The sequence below is a fragment of the Felis catus genome, chromosome C2 (assembly GCF_018350175.1).
Source record: "Felis catus isolate Fca126 chromosome C2, F.catus_Fca126_mat1.0, whole genome shotgun sequence".
NCBI lineage: Eukaryota > Metazoa > Chordata > Mammalia > Carnivora > Felidae > Felis > Felis catus.
In genome coordinates this window covers 30951918-30973927 of record NC_058376.1, presented here as the reverse complement: position 1 = coordinate 30973927, position 22010 = coordinate 30951918, and the positions used below count along the sequence as shown (strand labels likewise).

The window sequence follows — 22010 nt, the reverse complement described above, 5'->3', positions numbered from 1 at the left end:
TAATAATTGCCTTTAACAAAAACAAAAAAAGGATTAATTTGAAACAATTGATAAAAAAATATTGAGCACTGGAGCTATTAAATAAAGTCTTGATTAAGGAAAAAAATGTGCACACAAAATGTGAAAACAGTACAGCTAATTAGCTTTTTTCCATGTGATGTGACTTTCTAGTTATGTGTTTTTTTTAATGGGCTATCAAGTGAATGTTTGACTCTACTAAAAGAGAGTTAAGATAATGTTGTGAATATCATTGTGAATATGCAAATAAGCAGGCGCTGATAGGCTACACCTCAAAATGTGCTATTTCGAAGATCTGTGGAAACAAGCTAAGTATTTTTCCTAATTTAGATGCTCCTCTGTCCCCATCCAAACTTTCCGTTATTGTTAGAGCAATAAGTGATATTAGAGGGGAAAAAAAAAGGCAACTGAAGCAGAGGCCCAAAAATTAAGTTGTACTTTTATATACTACTGGTAAATTCTTCATAAAATATGAATTTTAAAGTTATAAGGCCACACTCAAAATTTTACCGTACAGAGAGCATTCAAATGGCCACTAAGCCCTGAAAGGATGCTCAGCATCACTGAATATCAGGGAAATAAAAACCAAAATTACAATGAGACACTACTTCACATCCATCAGGATGGCTACTATGCAAGACACAATAAATAACAAGTCTCGGCAAGGAGAGAAATTGGAACTGTAGTGAAATTGGAACAGGTGGCTCCTCAAAACTTAAAAATATAAAATTACCATATGATCCAACAATTCCATTTCTGAGTATATACCCAAAATAACTGAAAGCAAGGTCTCAAAAGATATTTGTAGACCCATGTCCATAGTACTGTTATTCACAATAGGTAAAACTTGGAAGCAATCAAAATGTCCATAGATGGATGGATAGATACGAAAAATGGTTTTATATACATACAATTCAGCTATAAGAAAGGAGAGAATTCTGACATGCTAAAACCTGGGTGAACTTGAGGACATTATGCTAAGTGATATAAATCAGTCACAAAAAGGCAAGTACTATATGATTCCACTAATAGGAGGAAGTTGGAGCAGCCAAAATCATAGACAGGAAGTAGAAAGGTGATTTCCAAGGATTAGAGCAGTGGAGGGGGAATGGGGTGTTATTATTTACAGGGTATAAAGTTTCAATTTGAAGATGAAAAAATTTTTGGAGGTGGATGGTGGTGATGATCGCACATCATGAATGGTTTTAATGATACCACTCTGTATACTTAAATATAGTCAAAATAGTATCTTTAATGTTATATGTATTTTAACACATAGAATACTGGGGAAATATCATCAAGGTTAAATTAAAGACGTGTTAGAGAATGGAGTCTATGCTAAGGACTCTATGCTAAATGTAGTGAGTAAAATATATTTAAATTTCAAAGCATTTAGGACATATCCATTTTCAATTTGTGTTCCAGTCATCATTAAAATACGTTTTCAAATGTTTCTAGACCTCTTTTGGCAAAATATTCCATACAGACTCTTATCTTTGCACCTCTCCATACGAACTGTACAGAGGCAAAAATAAACAGGACATTATATAAATGCATGACCAACTTAAAATGGTCCAGAAGCAGAATTTGGTATACATGAAAAATCTCTATTTTGTATGCTTCCATGACAAAAGAAACCCAAAAAACAAACAAAAAAAGAAACCTTAACTATAAAATGTTTGATTAGTTATCTTTGTAAAGAAAGAAAAAAAATATGACAAATATTCAAGTTTCCTTTTTACCACATACTCCAAACTTCTGGATTTGTTCCATCTTGAAAAGTAGACCAAAAGTAACTTTGTTGCATTAGACCATGAAATGAAAAGTAGACTAGAAATAAGGACAAGCAATTAGAACTCACAAATAGAAGTCATATATGGTGTTTTGATTAGCATTTTCTCCTCATGTCTTTTTTCATTTTCTTTCTTTCTTCCTTCTTTCCTCCCCCATCCTCCTTCTTTCTTTTCTCCTTTCCTCCCTTCCTCTCTTTCTTCCTTCCTTCCTCCCCTGCTCCCTCCCTTCCTTCCTTCTTGCCTCTTTTTCTTTCTTTTCTTTCTTTCTTTCTTTCTTTCTTTCTTTCTTTCTTTCTTTCTTTCTTTCTTTCCTTCCTTCCTTCCTTCCTTCCTTCCTTCCTTCCTTCCAGAGGGGGGAAAATAAATGCCACAGAAAATTGCAAGCTATTTCTTCTGATTTGATTTGGCTTTCATTTCAAAAAGATGTTGAACTTCCTTGAATTTAAAAGCAAGAGGGAGGGAAAGAGAGGTCGTTGGAAAATTTGGCTGTAGTCATGATTTTGATAATCACAGTGTAATAACTTTGTGCTTACCAGAGATAAATTTGAAATAAGTGTGAATCTTTACCAGGAACGAGTCCCTGCTAGTATATAAAGTTAAGAACTTCAGGGAACAACATATAGAAGTTTTTTTTTTGTTTTGTTTTGTTTTGTTTGTTTGTTTTGTTTTAATCTAAAGCTAACTGGATCATGCTAAGATGTCCAAAAAGTTCTACAGACACCACAATCTGAAACGTTTTAGAATTGCATTAAATATCTTGAATTTATTGCAATATTTATAAAGGAAATAAGGTAAAGAGATTTTGCAAGTTTATGTCATACAGAAAGTACCTCTACTATTATCTGACAGGATTAATCCTAATCTCATGCCTGCTAGAACTGAGGGGGAAGGGAAATGTAACTATGTGGTAAATTGACATTTTGAGGTAAGGAAGCTTTCAGAGTGCCTATCTCTAGTAGGCCACATTTTCCTACTCCAAATGGAAACTTTAATGTTGCCAGCCAAGCCTCATTCCCTCTCCTGATAAGCTAGTTCTCAAATATGAATGTAGATTAATCCTCTTTTAATAAGCATTAACTCAGCCCAGATAATCAGAGTATAAAAATTCTATCAAATCTTTTAGCTTTCTTTGGATAGTTTTGTCAAATAATTTATATTTTACCAACAGTTTTAAAGCTATGTAAGAAGTGTTTAGCATTTCATAATTTGCTTACTCAATAATATATTGTTTATATTTACTGAGTTTCATAAAGCCTGTTATTCTCAGAGGTAATATAATACTTATAAAGTATCATTCACCCCTTTAAAGGTGCAAAATACATACTTTCATTAAAAAGTTGATAACTTAAAAATTGTGAATAAGAAAAGTGAACAATGTAAGTTTGAAAAGAGTCATTAGCCTTCATGAGGATTATAAAGTGGATATATATGAGTATGTATATTATATATACATATAGCTACATAGACCTCTCCTGTGAGCTACATGGTTTTTATTCAAACTTATGTTGTTTATTTATCTATTCACAAATACTGTTATATCTGTGATCAAACATTTACTCCAGATTCAAAAATCACCTCATATGCTCTGTTTTTTCTGCCTAAATCTTTTTACAATTCATTTGATGTTACAACAATTCAAGTGGTGAATTAGTCGAGCAGTCATGAACCTCACAAGCAGTGACAAGTAGACTTTTAGTGCTCAATGGAGCGTAAGATAAATAACATTGTATGATGCTGTATGAAAGTATAAAATGATTTCACATAGAATATAAGGATTCCCTTTTTTGTTGTTGTTCAAGCTGCCTTTCTTTGCACCATATGCAAAGAGGTGACATGTGATTGTATCTGAAGAATTAAAGAAAGGATAAATAGGAAACGATTGAATAAGAAGTTAGCATGTAACATTGCCCTGGGGAAATCTCCACTATCTGCTATGTAAAGAAACAAAGTATATTCAGGCCAAATTCTCCTCTCAGATCATTTAAATATATAAGTTTGCATTTAATTCATTATTTTAAGGTTATTTATTTATTTATTTTGAGACAGCGGGAGTGTCAGAGAGAGAGAGAGAAGAGGAGAGAAAAGCCCAAGCAGGCTCTGTGCTGCCATGGGGCTTGAACCCAGAAACCGTGAGATCATGACCCGAGCTGAAGAGTAGGACGCTTAACCAACTGAGCCACCCAAGCGCCCCTGCATTTGATACTTGATATTCATTTTTACAATGTAAGGTGTCATTCACTAGTGTTCTATGATAAATGTGTTAAATCCTCCAATATATGAAAAATATCAATACTGAGTAGCATGTTTTTATTTTATTTCCTTCTAAACATTCAAATATAATTTTCCACATGACAGATACACAAAGATTAGCTTTAAAAAAAGTCAGTAAGTTTTTGCCTGCACAGGGTGAGTGGAAGGCTGCCTGCTGAGAGTTAGAATTTCCAACCTGAAAGATATTGAAATGCCTTCCCACTAGTTAAAATCTTCCCTGTTCTACTTCTAGTGGTAAGAGGAGATTTGGAATGAAGCAGAGAAAAGGGAGTGCCGAAATCAAATTTTACCTGCTTTACAATTCTACTTAGAGTCAGTCAAGCTTTATTAAAATGCATGTATAGGGGCAGCTGGGTGATTCAGTTGGTCAAGCATCTGACTTCGGCTCAGGCCATGATCTCAAGGTTCCTGAGTTTGAGCCCCACATCAGGTGAGCTTCAGCCTCCCCCCCAACATAGGGTGAGTTCAAGTCTCCCTTTGGGTGAGCATGAGCCCCGCTTTGGGTGAGCACGGGTGCCCTACTGGGTGAGATCGAGCCCCGCGTCAGGAGCCTCACTTTGGGCTCCATGCTGATGGTGCAGAGCCTGTGTGAGATTCTCTCTCTCTTGCCTTCTCTCTGCCCCTTACTCAGTTGCACCCTCTCTCTCTCTCAAAAAAAAAAAAAGTAAATAAAACAAAATAAAATAAAATGTGTGTATATATGCAAATTGCACGAAATATATATTATATCTTTATATATATAAATTGCACCAGATGTTTAAGTATAATCCAAGATCACAACTGAGGTTGGAAAGAAAGGAAATATCTTATGTTACAAAATTAATCTAAATACTTATCCCAAAATAGGCTTTTTGTTTATTTAGGGAAAAAAATTACCAATGCTCTCATGAATTAACAATAAAGTTTGGACACTATATAGACATTACCATGCAGTAAAAATGTGAAAACAGTAGGCTTTCCATTTTGTGAGGAAAATGACATTGCTTTCATACTGGTAAAATTTAAAACATTCCCAGAGAAGTTTTATGAAAACCAAAATATAAATAGAACCAGTACAAATCAAGTATATTCCCTATAAGTTTTATAACACACTTCAAAGAAAGAAAAAAATAGCCTTGTACGAAATCTTTGTGCTCCTACAACATCAGAAATTTAAAACTTTGATACATATTCCACTAATCATTCCTATTTAAAATCCCCATTTTTAAAGTTGTATAAGGACAAGAATGTGAAAATTTTAACAGGTGAAGGGTAAGATGTATATGGACGGAGATTATAAAAAAGATCATAAAGTCAGATATACATTGCTAGGTACCTGTGGTTTGGATTTTCATTTGCTTCTCACTTAGCAGAGAACATCAGTTGCTAGAAGGCAAATTATTAGTTGAAGGTAAATCCATTCTGGGAGTCAGCCATCTATCAATTAAGTATAAAGGTTTTGAAAGGCTGCTCTCTGGCTTGGCCTTATTCCAAAATATTTGAAGGGCATAGCACCTTCTGAGTTAGCAGTTCCTCTACAAGCAGATATCAATCACAATGAGAAATGATAATAGGAACTGTACTATTCTTGTCAAGCTCAAAAACCAACAGATATTTTCAAATTAAATGCATAGGTTTTAAAAAGAACTGATGTTAAAAAAAAATAAAAGGGAGAAGAAAAAGAAGAACAAGGAAGTCTGATATAATTTTACTAAAAGCACAAACCTAAAAGTTAAGAGAGCTATGTTATTTGTAAGGAGTGAGGGGATGAATGTGGGAGATAAAAATGCAATGCCTCGAATGTGGATATCTTAGAACTTTGCAGTGAAACTAGTACGGTCAATCTTTTATTATTTTCACTTAGGTCAAGCAAAGGGATAAACATAAACTAGTCCATGAATTAAGTCAGTTCTTCCCTATGATTTACATGATTTGTACATGCATCACAGGGATGAACTGTAACATGGTGATTGATTAAATAGATGGGTTGATGGACAATACCTACAAGGAGTGAAAGTAGAGGACTGGACTTCAGAACAAGAAGTACATTAAATATCACGGATGTTCAAGACTCTGACACTTGGCAGTTATTACCTAGTATTCCTTGCTGGGAAGAATGCCTCCCTGATGTGATGAGATAGCACTCAGAATGATAAAACACAAGGGAGAAACCATCAGCGACCAATGGAATATGAGAATGGGAGAATGATTGCAAGTCACAAAGTTTGGAATCCCCTTTTCAATGGATACACTATACTGCTTTCTCTAGTCTTTGAAACATATTCTAACCAGTAAATAATAAGCTTTATTTTCATAAGATACAGATATGAGCCATAACGTTAGAATCAAATCATCATATTTAAATACTGTTAAATAACCAGTAAGACAACCAAGTGGGTCCTATCCCTTCCATTTTGCAGTATTTAGACATTATCAGTGGCTTAGAAGCCTACAAGCTACAGCAGCATATAAGCTTAATAAACTATGAAGTTTCTGTCAAAATCAGTTATTAAGACATTTATAAACATTTAAACTTAAAATTAAAACTAGAAATAGAAGACTGAATAAAATGTGTCAAAAAATTCTAAAGTGTTTGTAGGATGATGTTAAATGAAAATTATTCCCTTCTAAATTCTAGAAAGTGTGAAATATTGTGAGACAACTTATTTTTATGATTGTTGTTAGAGGAAATACTTAAAATGAATTGCAATTAAAATGATTATTAACTATAGCTTCATTACTGAGTTCACTCTTCTAATCACTGACTTGATAATTCCACCCCCTCCTCTATCTACTCTGACTCAGAAATGTTTTGAAGGTCACAATTTTTGACTCCTTGAAATTTTGTTTCAGACTCAAAAAGAAAACATTTTTGCAAATAGAATATCTAGGATCTTCTTTTTCTTCTGCTGCTTCTTTTCCTTCTCCGTTTTCTTCCTTCTAAAATGATGATTGGTTACCTTGAAATAGACACCCTCTTTAAGTGATTATTAAGTCATTTAATTCATGCCTCATCAGTCTTATTAATTGTGATGAGATTTTTTTTTTGCTTATTTTTATTTGCCGTCCGGGACATGTCCTATTGTAATCTGCGTCTTGAAATACTAAAAGCTATATTTTAAATATTTTTGTTCTTACTGAGCATGTTAGTAACGCTCTTGCCTAAATCCACTTCTCAAATAATGGCTGCATAGCATGCAGTCTGTGTGTGTGTGTGTGTGTGTGTGTGCTGTGCTTGTGAGTGACTGTTTTGAAGAACTACTTGAGAAAAAAATGGTTACACATATCCATGTGCATTCTTGTTGCACTTCATCGGAGATACAAGCAAAAAGCTTGCCTTATGTTTATAACGGAATATGGTGAAAAGAGATGCATTAAAGCACGTTGTTTATAATTGCATTTTACAGAGCAGGTGTTTAAAACAAGCCCAAAACATCTATTCATTCATTCGTTCATTCACTCATTCGTTATTCAATTCCATTCCTTCTCTTTCATTTCATTACATTCCTAAAGATAAGAGGTTTTCTTAGCTAGAAACAGTCTCTTACCAGCATAATTACTGAGTCCCTTTCTCTTCTTTCTTCGCCAATACAACCAGATGCTAAAACCCATCAAGATTACCCAGCAGGCACCACCAATACCAGCTATAAAGGCTGGTTGCTTCACAACATCAGTGATTTGTTCAGTTATGCTGTTATTGTTTTCAGTAATGACAACTTCATTACGTCCCCCTGTGGAAGAAATAATAGTTTTAGTAAACATTATTATAAAAGTAAACACAGGAATACCTACATGGTGTACCAAAGGCAGAGAAAATTAGAAAATTCCTATGAAGGCAGGTAATAATTGTGCTCTGAGCCTGTCAAAATTATTGATAAGCGTATATTATACGTTTCAGAAGAAGAATCAAGTTATGAGTTTAAAATGTGATTAAGAACATTGCTCCCTTATGCTTGGGGTTACTATGAATAGATTCAGAACTGCTTCTTGATTTATTGCCTTATAAATAAGTACTAATGCAAGTGCTAGTGGGCAAAATAACAGCAACGTTTCTTCAGCCAAATAAAGCATATTTTAATATAGTTTTGCTAAAATAAAATTTTAAAAAGCAACTACAACATTCACAGGGTATTTATAAATTGTCTTTCCTCTATAGCACTGCCTAAGTTGAAGTGTTCAAGATTTAAAAATAGGTAACTTAATATTATCCTTAATATTCTAACAGGGAATTTATTTTGATCAAACAGCCTTTAATTTTTTTGGAATGTATTAAAACTACTATATAAAACAATGACAATTATAGAAGTATATTTTCATAGAGATTAGTGTCTATAATTAAAATGTCACAAAAAGATAAATCTCACATATTCCTTTAAAACTAAACTAATTTGAAAATCCACTTGTAGGTTTAATTAAAAAGACAACTTTAAAATTAATTCTAAGGTCTATGTTACTAAAGTAAACATTTACTTTTTAAAATTAATTTATTTATTTTGAGAGAGAGAGAGCAAGCAGGAGATGGCCAGAGAGAGAGGGAGGGAGAGAGAGAATCCCAAGCAGGCTCTGTGCTGTCAGCATACAGCCCAACATGGGGATTGATCTCAGGAACTGTAAGATTCGGGACCTGATCTGAAATCAAATCAGACGCTTAACCAACTGAGCCACCCAGATGACCCACTAAAATAAACATTTAAATCTGGACTATTATTCTAGAAATACTCATGTTTTTGAGAATTTAGACCTCTCAGAGATAATTAAAATCTTAATCCACATTTTAAAATAGTTAAAAACTCATGGAATCATAGTATCACTTAAGAGCAAAGATTTAGGTTAGGTGTTTATATAAGAGATTAAGAAATTTACACACTGATGTGAAATTATTTGTAATGTCAACATCATATCTTATTAATTACTAATCAAAGGCTTTTTAAAAGAAATTGAAATCGAAATATAAGTGGCTAATTTCAACATATTACATCCAAAGATGTTCATTGTTTTAGTTATCATGGCACTACAATATATTAGAAAGAACACGGTCTTTGAAGTTTTCTGTTTGAATATCATCTCTGCCACTTACTAGCTTAAGTAAGCAATAACCTCATGTAGGTCACTTAATCTTTTCAAGTACCTGTTTCTGCTAGTTGGCAACAGTCCTGTTTCAAATATTTGGGACTGTTATTTAAGATAATGTATGTAAAGAGGCTGATAGGAACACAGTAGTTTGTTGATTCAAAATTAGGACCCAGGTATAGGTACAGGTTACTTTAAGAACCACTCACATAACTTCAGGGATGTAAGTTGTAAATTGTCCAGATGTGAGATCTGGAAAACCACAGATGACTTGTTTACTAGTTTCTTCTTTCTTTCAGGTCAGAAATTAACCTACATTTCCCAGACTCACTTGTAGTTGAAGTGAAACAAAGTAACTGAGTTATTGGCCAATACAGCAGGGGCACAAGTTATGCATACTACTTCCAGATCTGACCCAGACACTACTGTAACAATACTTGACATTCTCTTTCCTTCCTAATGTTAAATAGAAAGAGCCAATCTTTGGAGGATTCTGACCCCGCTCAAAGATGGCACAGCTAGTGACTGGAAGGATTGAAATTCCCTGAGTAACTGTGGAGTAGAAGCCCCACCCATTCTGCTACTCCATACTAGACAGGGCTATGAATAAGAAAAAACAAACAACCTTTATTTTTTTAAGCCAATCAGTACATAGGCTTGTTTCTTACAGCTGCTAGTATTTTTGTTATGCATACTTATATTCTATTTCTGAAATGTCTTTTGTGTTAAATTCTAGATGTGAAAACCAGATTCACTTATGTAATAAACCTGGTTAATTTTTCCAACCTATTTGCCCTTTATTATTATACATATAAACTTAGTTTAAAATGTATTTAAAGGGGCACCTGGGTGGCTCAACTGGTTAAGCATCTGACTTCAGCTCAGGTCATAATCTCATGGTTCATGAGTTCAAGCCCTGCATTAGGCTCTCTGCCTCTCCCCTGCTCACTTGCCCTCTTTCAATTATAAACATTTTAAAAAATGTATTTAAACTGAGCTCATATTTTCAATATGAGACATGCACATATCTGGCAATTTTTCTAACTACTAATAGTTACTAAAAAGAAAACAAACACCTTATAGAACAAGAGAAAAGAAAATGTGTCCTTCATTTGTGTAAAAGGTCCATAAAATATCATATTTGGTATAGTGTGATATATATGTTACCCAAGGTTTATTACTATTTCTTATGCTTCTGGTATTTTTGAAAAATGTTGTCAGTTGGACTAATTAGAGTATAGACAAGGGATGCATGTGACCTGTAACGCTCCATTGTTCTTGCAGACAAAAAATATAATGAAATGTAATGTCTTTCTCCCATTGGAGAGTAATGAAGAACAAAACTAATTTGTTGGACTAAAAATTAATTAGACACATCAGATTCGATTGTACCTATTACTGTGAAAGTTTGCAGCTGTTCCACATATTATTACCAACTATATAAGGTAAGCATTAAATGGCCAAATGATTAAAGAAACAATAGATATATTATTAAACAAGATTGCTTGAAAATTTTAAGTCAAAGTAAATTTGTTACATGCCATACTCTTTGATGCTTACATATGTAAATATATGTGGTTGCATTTCTGTATCCGTAAATGCAACAGTACAGAACTATGGACACTTTGAGGTAAAAGTCATCTTACCAGTGGAAAATACAGACAAAAGAACAATATTGCCTTTAAACTTGTGTAAGGCTATTTATTATCTTTATACAATATTTTAATATTCCCTTAATGGAAACTTCTGGAATGACAACTAAACTGAGAAGAAATAGATGAAACTGTGCATAGTCTGGTATCAGACAAATCTAAAGTTATCAGCCATAAATCACATCAAATGCCAACACATGATTTAATTAAAGCAAAGTGGAAGTGTGGTAGAGCTTGAGTCCCTTTGAGTGCTGTTTCTAGTACTGACTAGAAAATAGAGAAAGCACAGATTGAAACAGAAAAAGAGATTAGCCATCCTAAATCACTTTTCAACTAAGGAATAACAGTTGTGTAGATAAGGTTATCAGACAAGATGTTAAGGTAGACGTGCTGGAGTAATTAAAGAAACAATTAAAGGCTTCTTCCGTACAACAGTAGATATTAAAAAGAAATAAATCTCTCGAGGACAAATAGCCTTTTCTGCATTGAATTGTGCGTGTGAGTGCATGCATGTGTTTTTATGTGTGAGTGCATGTATTTATTTTCAATTCTATTTGATTATAGCTTGAATATTGCATATTCCAGCTGCTTGAACAGAAGATAGAAATAGTGTTTATTACATGTTTTTATTCATAGAAAATTTGGAAACAGTTATATGATACACTAAAATAACCCAAAAGGTACTAGCTATACATTTGAACACAGTCCTTTTAAAATGATAGAAATTTAAGAAAATTTTATTTTTGATTTAAAATACTCTAAATTAGCTTTCTTTTTTTAAAATTACTATACAAATTGGATCTTGAGAAATTTAACAGAAACCCATGGGGGAGGGGAAGGAAAAAAAAAAAAAGAGGTTAGGGTGGGAGACAGCCAAAGCATAAGAGACTTAAAAACTGAGAACAAACTGAGGGTTGATGGGGGGTGGGAGGGAGGGTAGGGTAGGTGATAAGCATTGAAGAGGGCATCTTTTGGGATGAGCACTGGGTGTTTTATGGAAACCAATTTGACAATAAATTTCATATATTAAAAATAAAATAAAATAAAATTACTATACAATTGTTAACATTCTTAATTGACATCACATGAGCTTAGTTAAATGGTATTCTTGTAATGTTGTACTTGCTTCCAAGTATAATAAATCCCCCAAATATGGGGAACAACACAAGTAGTCCTACAAAAAAGAAAAAAAATACCTTCCCTTGCTTGAGAATTTTACTTATTAATAAAGGTAATAGAAAAAACAGGAAATAAAAATATAGATACTTGATAATCTTTGAATTAGACATATTACATTTCATATATGCATGAGAGAGGAGAAAAACCTTAAAGCTTTGTTTACTTATCTGTTTCTCATAGAAAACAATGCTTTTTAAAGATATTTCATAAACATTTTTTCAGGGAAAAATTAATTGCATATATATATATATGCATACATGCATTATATATATGTATACACACACACACACACACATATATGTCAGTTAAATCCTTTTGGGTGTACCTGTATTTTTCTCTTATTCCAATTTATTTTAGAAAATCTCAGAAGGGCAAGACTGTAGGTTCCCCTCAGGTTAAGAAATTAATTCAGTCTGTATGACTAATTAAGAAAGGGAAGGCAATTTAAAGGAAAGTTAATACTATAACTTTTCTCTTTAATTCTTTTAATATATAAAAGAACAAAAACTTGGAGGATATAAAAAATCAACAATATGACTGAATGTTAAATCTCTTCATATTCAATAAATACTTTGTAATAAGAAACAATTTCCCAGAAATTGGCAGTGTGCTTTGTGTGTATCATTTCAAAAATAAAACAAACAGAAATCAATGGAACTGGCATATTCTTTTTTTTTAATGTTATTTTTCAAACAGGGAGAGAGAGAGAGAGTGAGAGAGAGAGCAAGGGAGGGACAGAGAGAGGAAGGACAGAGGATTTGAAGTGGGCTTTATGCTGACAGCAGAGAGCCCAATGAAGGGCTTGAACTCACAGCCTATGAGATAATAACCTCAGCTAAAGTCAGACACTTAACCAACTGAACCACTCTGGTGCTCCCTGAGACATTCCACTGTACCAAACTCTCAGCAAATATTCTTAAAATATGTAAACTCTAGGAAGAGTATTTTTTTAAGAATTAAAGATACTAATAACCAAATGAAAGCAGAAAGAACTAAAAGGATTTGTCCCTTGAAAGCAGAGAACTCTAGGGGAAATCTGTACTTTTGAGGCTTTCTTTTCCCCTTGAAGATTTCAATCCCTACAGTGCTGGGCAGCTAGGACCCAAGTTGCAATCCTCAATTGTACTGGTCTGAGGTGTCAGAGGATAGTGTTCTGAAATGACAGAATGACTGAAAAATTTCACTGGGAAGCCATGTGAAAGAGCCACAGGAAAATGATATTCCCAAATCCCCAAATGACACTCTTCCCCTCCCCCAACCCCCGCAGAATCCTAAGGTTAACCCTTAGTTGCATGAAGAATGAAGATTCCAAACATCTCATGAAAATCAAAAGCTAGAAAGCTGAAAAGGCTAAACAGACTTTCAACAGATGTCCACTGCAAAGATTGTGTTCAAACCTCAAATTTCATCAAGTTGGGAAAACAGATAAACATATTAGGTTTTTCACTGAACCATCTTGAGAGCCATGATTTAGAAGAAAAGATCATGTTGAGATTTTGCTTGAGAACAAGGTCAAATATAAACAGCCCTATACTAACAAATGTAAAATCCAAACCACCACAAGATCAAGATGATCAGCCAGTAACATAACTTACTTTAGAACAAAACCCAACTTTCTTTAGAAGATCACAAAATTTTATGGTATGCATCTGCAATATCTAGTATACAGTAGAAAAATACTAAACATGCAAAAACAAGCAAAATAACAGCAAAAGAAAGAAAGAAAGAAAGAAAGAAAGAAAGAAAGAAAGAAAGAAAGAGGCACAAACAACAGGAAAAAAATGACCAAAGGTCAAGAGAAAAGGTAATCAATAGAAACAGACCATAAGATGATACACATGTTGAAATTCGGAGACAAGGACATTAAAATGGCTATTACAATATGTTCATGGACTTAAATTAATAGTCATTATAAATGAATATATGAGGAATGAAAATGTAAAAGAAAAACAATGGAAATAGTAGAACACAAAAGTGTATTATATAAAATTAATAATTCACTGGATATTTTCATTTCTGCCCATAAAGAAATAACAGGTATGGGACATGAAATCTCACCATAAATAAGTAGAAAACTAAGCAAATATGTAAAACAAAAGGGAAGCATTGTGAAAAAAGGGAAATAAACAAGGGAGATCATATTATTTTCATAGCTTTTGGTCAAATGTGGCTAAGTTAAAGAAATAGAGGAATTCAGGGACATTAAGGAAATTGAATTTATGGAACAAAATATCTGAAAAAAAATGAGTAACATAAAATACTTTCCTTAGTTTTAATTTACTTAAAAGAGAATTAATGATTTAAAGTGAAGCAAAAAGTAATACCTTAGTTTGTATATTGGTGTTTATTATATGTATAAGAGTAAAATTTTAACAATAGAAAAATATTGAGAGCAAGGAAAATGGAATTATATTTTTTAAGATCCTTATAGGCAAATCCTAGAGTAACCATTATTAAAAAAATAGTGGATATAAACTATAATATAGAGAATTATTTAATTCATCCAAATGAAATTGGGAACTTAGGAAACAGGAATAGAGTTAGATAGAAAACAAATAGCAAGATGGTAATTCTAAGCCAAAACACATCACTGATTACATTAAAGATAATGGTGTAAGCATTCCAATTAAAAGATTGTCATATTTTTAAAAACTTTTTAAATGTTTATTTTTGAGAGAGAGAGAAAGAGCACATGAGCAGGGGAGGGGCAAAGAGAGAGGGAGACACAGAATCTGAAGCAGTATTCCGGCTCTTAGCTGTCAGCACAGAGCCTGATGCAGGGCTCTAACTCACCAACTATGAGATCATGACCTGACCTGAAGTCAGATGCTTAACCAACTAAGCTAGCCAGGTGCCCCAAGACTGTCATATTGAATTTAAAAAAGAGTTAACATGCAGTTTAAATAACAGAAATGTACAGTTTCTCTGTAAAAGGATGGAAACAACACAAGCCATACAAACACTTATAATTAGCTATTAGTATAGCTATAGCTATATAACACTTATAAGATAATTAGCTATTAGTATAGCTATACTAATATAAGACAAAGTAAATTTCAGGAAAAAGATCTTACTGGCTTATAAAGTGGGGCATTCCATTGTGATAAAGGGTAAGTTCATTAATAAGATATAACAACCCTAAAATGTATTCACTTAAAAGGAATAGTAAAAAACAAAAACGTATAGATGGAAATGAGAAATACCCAAATCTTTAATTACAATAAATTTCCAGACTCCTTTCTTATTGATTGAAAGAATCAATAAGTAGAAAATCAGTAACAACCTAAATAATACTACCAACTAATCTGACATGACATTTATAGAACATTCCACTGTAGAACAGAAATATATACATACTTTTCAAGTGCACAAGGAACATTCATTAAGACCAAATGCTGGGCCATAAAATAAGTCTCCATATTTAAAGGCTAAATTCATACAATATACATTCCCTGAACTCATTGGAATTAAATTATAAATCATAAAGAAAAACCTATCTGAAAAATCCCAAAACATTTGGAAATATAATGATATGCTTCCAAATAACCTCTACAAAGTAAAAAAAGTCCTTTGGGAAGTGAAAAGTATTTTCAACATTGTGATAAATGGAAACATAACACCTCAAAATGTGTAAGATTCAGCTGAACATGTGTTTAGCAAGAAATGTATAACTTTATATATCCATATTAGAAAAGAAGAAAGGTCCAAATCATTGATATAAATATCCATCTTAAGAAGCAACATAAAAGTAAGTAGAAGAAAAAAGAGCAGAAATTAATCAGAAAGAAAATAGCAAAGTCAAAAGTTTCTGCTTTGAAAAGATTAATAACATTGATAAATCCATATCAAGACAGCTTGAAATTGAAGGGGAGGGAGCAAAAAAAATGGAGGAAAAAAAAGAGAACACAAATTCTCATCATTTAAGCATAAAAGAGATGACATTACCACACATCCTGCAATCATCACAATTGAGTGTATTATAAATAAAGAGGTAGTGCAAATAAGCATATGATTATAAATTCAACAACTTAGATGCATTAGACAAATTCAAAACCAAATGTCCATTTATCACAACCAATACAGGACTAATAAAATTCTAAATAAATGTAAATTCATAAATATAAATAGAATCCACAAAAAAAAAACCTCTAGGCACAGATATTATCACTGATTTCGACAAAGTATTTAAGGAAAAATAATTAAAAGGCCTACAAAAACTCTTACAGACTATAGTAGAGAAAGGACTACTTCCCAATCCCTTTTATAAAGCTAAATACTCTGATTCTAAAACCTGACAAAGACATTAGAAGAAAATAAATCTATTGATCAATATCCCTCATGAACATGGATGCAAGTTTTTTTTTTTTTTTACCAGATGTTAGCAATTAGATCCAGTAGTATCTACAAAAAACATATTTTGACCATGTGGGATTTAACCCAGAAACAAGTGCAAGATTTATTCACCTTTAAAACAATACAATAGAATTTACCATATCAAAACAAATAAGAAAAGAGATAGAATATTACTTGAATACACTCAGAAAAATATGTCACAACTGTTAAAATAAATAAGTGAAGTGAGTAAGGTCAAAAGATAAAAGGGCAATATATAAAATTAACTTTATATATAATTTAGAACAGTTAGAAAAGGAAATTTTACAAACATACTTATAATAGTATAAAAAATCAAATAGGGAAAGTTTAATAAACCATGGGATGATATACTTATTAAAATAAATAAGCCTCAAACCTCAAACCACATGCAATTACTTTAAGATGAATTATAGACATAATTATAAGAGCTAAAATTATAAAGCTGCCAGAAGAAAATATAAGAAAATGTCTTTGGTATCTGTAGGTAAGACACAATTTCTTAGAAAGCACTACACATAAAAGAAAAATGTGGTAAATTGTTGTTCACTAAAATTCAAAAATTTGCTGATCAAAAGACACTATTAAGAAAATAAATGCATAGACCAGGAGAAAATATTTGCAATACAAATATATGACAAAGATCTGTACTCAGAATATAACTTCTTCTACCCAGTAACAAGAGACAAGCAATACAATTTTAAAAAGGCAGAGATTTGGAAATTTTACATAAGAAAATATGCAAATGGCCAATAAACACATGTAAAATTGTTCAACATCACAAGCTATCAAAGAATATTGACGTTTAAACGACAGTGAGGTAGTCTTTTAAACTCATTAGAATAACTAAAATTATGGACTGGCAACTTCAAATAATGTAGATGTACAAAAAGTGAAAGTCATATTCTTTGTTAATGAGAGTATAAAATTATACAACAATATGAAAAAGTGTTTGTAGGTTTTTATACACTATGTCAATCCTATTACCCAGAAATGCCACTTCTAAATGTTTCTCTAAAGGAAATAAAAACGTATGTCCTCAAAAAGACTTACACAAGAATGTTCACTCTCTCAGGAGAAAAGCAGAGAAACAAAACATGATACATTCACCAGACTGAATACTGCTCAGAAATAACACATATGAATTGCAAACCTGGGTAAATCTCAAAACACATTGTTCAGTGAAAGTTAGACACATATTATTATATTTTGCCTGATTCCACTTAGATATATTTCAAGAACAGGCAAACACAATGCTACTAGGGAAAAATGTTCTGTAATGATGATAGTAGATTTGATAGGCATTTCTTCGTGGGGCACCTGGGTGGCTCAGTAGGTCAAGTGTGTGACTCTTGATTTCGGCTCAGGTCATGATCTCAGGGTTTGTTGGTTTGAACCCTGCATGGAGCTCTGCCCTTACAGGAAAGAGCCTGCTTGGGATTCTCTATCTCCCTCTCTCTCTGCCCTCCTCAGCTCTCTCACTCTCTCTTTCTCAAAATAAATAAGTAAACTTAAAAAAAAATAGGGATTTCTTCTTCAGGATAATATCCTCCAATTAAAAAGTTTCTTCTGGCATGTTTCTGGTTAAATTTTGACATTTTCCTGGCTAAAAGGAAGTATGCAGGTTTGAAATATAATGCATTTTTTTCAGTAACTGCCTCATTTCCTATTATATTTCCATGGCATCAAAATTATTCATGAAATTACTGATTGAAAATTATTTTCAAATTAACTTTCAGCATTTAAAGACTTAGTGCTAATAATTTAAAGAAGTTTGTGGGAATCTTAAGAGCACAAGAAATTGCTAATGATTTCTTCAAGAAGCCCTAGTGAGTCAGCCTATTTGCCTATGTGATGAGGACACCCTCTCAATCATTGCTGCATATCCACTCTTAGGATATAGGTTAAAAAAACCTACACACACTGGTACTTACCAATTATTATCGGCTGCGGTTCACTTTTTACTCCAATCCCTGCACTGGTACTAGCTGCAACCTCTACCCGGTATTGAATACCTGGGAATAATCCACCAATTATGACAGATCGAATGGCTGCATCCACAGTTTTGTTGATATGGAATCGCGTTTCATTCCCCAGACACCAGATCTATAAAAACGTAAAGTGAATAACAAAAGAATATAAAATTATCCTTTCTGTTAAATTGATGAAATATTTTTTAGTAGTAACCAATCTATTCTCTAGGCTTATAGAAATATTTGTAAATGACATTTTGGAGAGCCTAATTTTGCAGTTTATTTATATATGTGTATGCGTGTTTGTGTGTGTGTGTGTATGTGTGTGTGTGTATATTAAAGGAAGAACAATAATAAAAAAAGGAAGAACAATAAGGGAAGCTAAAACTATGCCACGTTCCTTTATACCTTATAATCAACACTGAACGCTCATCACACAATGATTCTTTTAACACTTCTGTAAAGTGGTCTTTGGTTACACACAACATTCGGGTATGGATTAAAACACATAAACTCCTCTGCTTAATTTATTTATCAAGATTTATTATGCATATAACCTATTAAAATACAGTGATTATGAGTTGTAATATCCAAGGTATATAGGCACACATCTAAGTAATTTATATTTTATTTAAGAAAATATTAACTTACCCAGAAGTAGTTAACAAGATTAATTGACCTAAGTTATAAGTATTGACTGAGATGAAATTAAAGCCAGTATTTACATCGACAGTAATAAATCTTAATATTGATCAAAACATATGTACACACACACATACACATGCATGAGAACAAAGTGGTGAAAAGTCTTTAAACACTGATGTGAGAGAACCTAGGCTTTTACCACAAGTAAGAATCACATTTTAAGGCATACATTTTTTCTGAGATATGGGGATTTGTTACTGTCAAATGCATTACAAAAAGAATTACACTGTGAACATATATTTGTATTCGTAACACACAGTATTTCATAATCTACGTATAGACACGTAATTGGGAACACACATAGTTTGTTCCTGAAATGGGTAAATTCCTGACTTTTTATTTAAAATAATTCTTGTAAACTGTATATTTCTTTTATTTGCACAATGATATCTAAATTACTAACGTAGGAATATTTAGGCCTCACCAAAATATACACTTTGTTACCAAAATAAGGCAATCTCATATGAGTGAGAAAGGTTACAATTGATGACAAAATTTATCATGTTATAAACAAAATCAGTATTTAAGTAAATGGAATTTTACTTAAATTTAGTTCCAGATAATACAAAAGTATAATCTTAACTTCATTAAAACACACACACGCACACACACGCACGCGCGCACATGCACGCACGCACGCACAAGAATAGATCATACTTTGCTCTTAAAACAATGTGCTCTAATCCTTGTAAAACGTCATATATATATTTATAATTATGCTATTGTAAAACTTATATTTCACACACATGTTTCTTTATAAAGTGATGGGAATAATTTTAGAGTAAGTGCTTCTGTACATTGCTTGTTCCTAACTTAGGAAAATTCTATTTTGAATTTATTATTTTTTATTAGAAATAACAGAATTCAATCTGCCATGATTTCAGTGCAATTATTCAGCTTCATTTTACATAACAGCTATAAACTTTTGGGGTGAGGTGGGGTGTCTAGTTTTCTATTCTAATAGATCTATCTAGCATGTTAATTTTCAAAATTCCATAAATAACTATTAATAGCAAAAATCATAGTTTTGAATTTTTATAAGGTTTAATGAGGTGTTTTACTGTTGCATGTGTTCTAATCACATCACAGCTAATCAAAATTTTATTTCTCAAAGTTAGACTTCTTCTGTCTCTTAAACATCAAACAATGGCAAAAAGACAATGGATGTACACTGTTTCTAAACAGCAACAAATTTATCAGGAGCCTCCGCCTCCAACTTTCTAAACCTTGAAAGCATCTTTTTATGAGACCACAGTTTAAACATATCCCTGCTAAGGTCCATTACAAAGAAAGTTAATAACAATGATACAGGAAGTTTCTGGAAGGAGAGTTTCACTACCCACTCTTGAACCCAATCTCTCTAAATCTTTGAGGTTCTGAAATCATGCCATACTAAAAAAACCAAAGACCAAAAACCAAACACTCCACTGTTATGGTTTGCTAGTCCAAGTGAGTTTGTGTTATCTGTGTCTTGGGGTTCGTTTCTAACTCCTTATGCATTTGTTTCTTTACCTGTCATAAAACAATATAAAAATTACGTTACACACAGATTCAATCAGAGAGCCTTTGGAGACATGCTTCACGCATGTGACACTGAGACTTCTTTGAGAAGCTTCTCTGTGAGCCTTTCTTCTTCACTCAGGCCCTACCTTGTATTCTTGGATAATTCCATTCTGATGGTCTGGAGGAGGAGGATCCCAGGAAACACTAATACTTGTGCTATTGTGGCTTCCAACTGTCAGCACAGTGACAGATTGTGGAGGGGCACTTGGGGCTGCAGAGGAAGTAATTAGAATAAACACAAACTGTAAGTCTTGATGTGCATTAATACCGCTTATAGAATATGAGGATAAGTAGCATGAGGTCTGGTTTCCAGTAGTTCTGAATTTGCATGTATTATTCAACAGTGACAGTTTTTTTTAATGTCCTTTAAATATAATGGATAGATTTAAAGCAAATACAACAGCTGTGTTAATATGTGCTCAATAATAAATTTAACAACTTACATTCTAATGAGTGTTTTCTGTATGCCCAGCGCTGAGCTAAGTGTCATATTTAATTATCACACTAATCTCAAGAAGTAAAAACAACTCTTATCTCAGTTTTACAGAAAAGGAAAGAAGAGAGTACTGTCTAAGAAGAGAGCTGTCTAAGTCAAACACCAAGGCAGAATTTGAACCCAGGGATGTCCGGCTATAGAACTTTGGTTCTTTTGACTCCAATACGCTTTCTGGAACAAAACAAAACAAAACAAAACACCCCTTTCAAAAGTATTCTGAGAGGATGCATTCCTCAAATTGTCATCAAACGTTTTCTCTGAGTGGTGCCATTCATGACAGTCTTTTTGTTTTGTTTTATTTTGTGTTTAATAAATAAAAATAGAAACACAGCAATAAATTTGACCAATATAAGAAAACATACTTTTTTTCATATTGGGAAAAATAATTAACATATACATAGACTCATAACATAAGATTTAAAACTTATATAGATGGGAAAGACTTTCTGAAGTTATAAATGAAAACAGTTCATGTTGGGTCAAATGTGAAATGGATAGGTTTTAATTTCCTATACTTCTCATTCTTTATGGTTTCTCCTATAACTAATTATAATCATACTGAGAAAAGATGAGTGAGAAAAAAAATTTCTGATTTTAGACTGCAGCATCTGCTCTCCAGTCTATCTGAGAGCTGAAAAATACTGATTTACAGGAATTTTATCAATTTTCAGTAAATCTCTGAGTAGGAAAAACAAAATGAAATACCAGTTGAAACAAAAATCAAAGAATTTTGTGGCATTAAAGGATTTCTGTGTAAAAGGATCAATGCTTTCATAACTCTAGAGTTTAATCCTTTGAACATATGTACAATTGAACGGTAAAAGATATTTTAAAAGCCTATTGATAAAGTCTCCCACGTTTAGTAAATTTGTCACTGAGGTATGACCATATTTCCATCAAGATATTGGATATACACAGACATGGTAGCACAATACCACTC

At 32.6% G+C, this 22010-nt stretch overlaps 1 protein-coding gene across 19 annotated transcripts in view; it reads right to left on the bottom strand.

The window, feature by feature from the left end:
* ROBO2 (roundabout guidance receptor 2) overlaps positions 1–22010 on the bottom strand; it is a 1685269-nt gene that overhangs the window by 57978 nt on the left and 1605281 nt on the right. For all 19 annotated transcript variants that reach the window (XM_019839528.2, XM_019839533.2, XM_019839527.2 and 16 more), the window contains 3 exons: positions 20661–20785; positions 18268–18439; positions 7610–7792 (listed from right to left, as the gene is read on the bottom strand). In XM_019839528.2, the coding sequence (XP_019695087.1) occupies positions 7610–7792; positions 18268–18439; positions 20661–20785 (480 nt within the window). The remainder of the gene's footprint in view (positions 1–7609; positions 7793–18267; positions 18440–20660; positions 20786–22010) is intronic.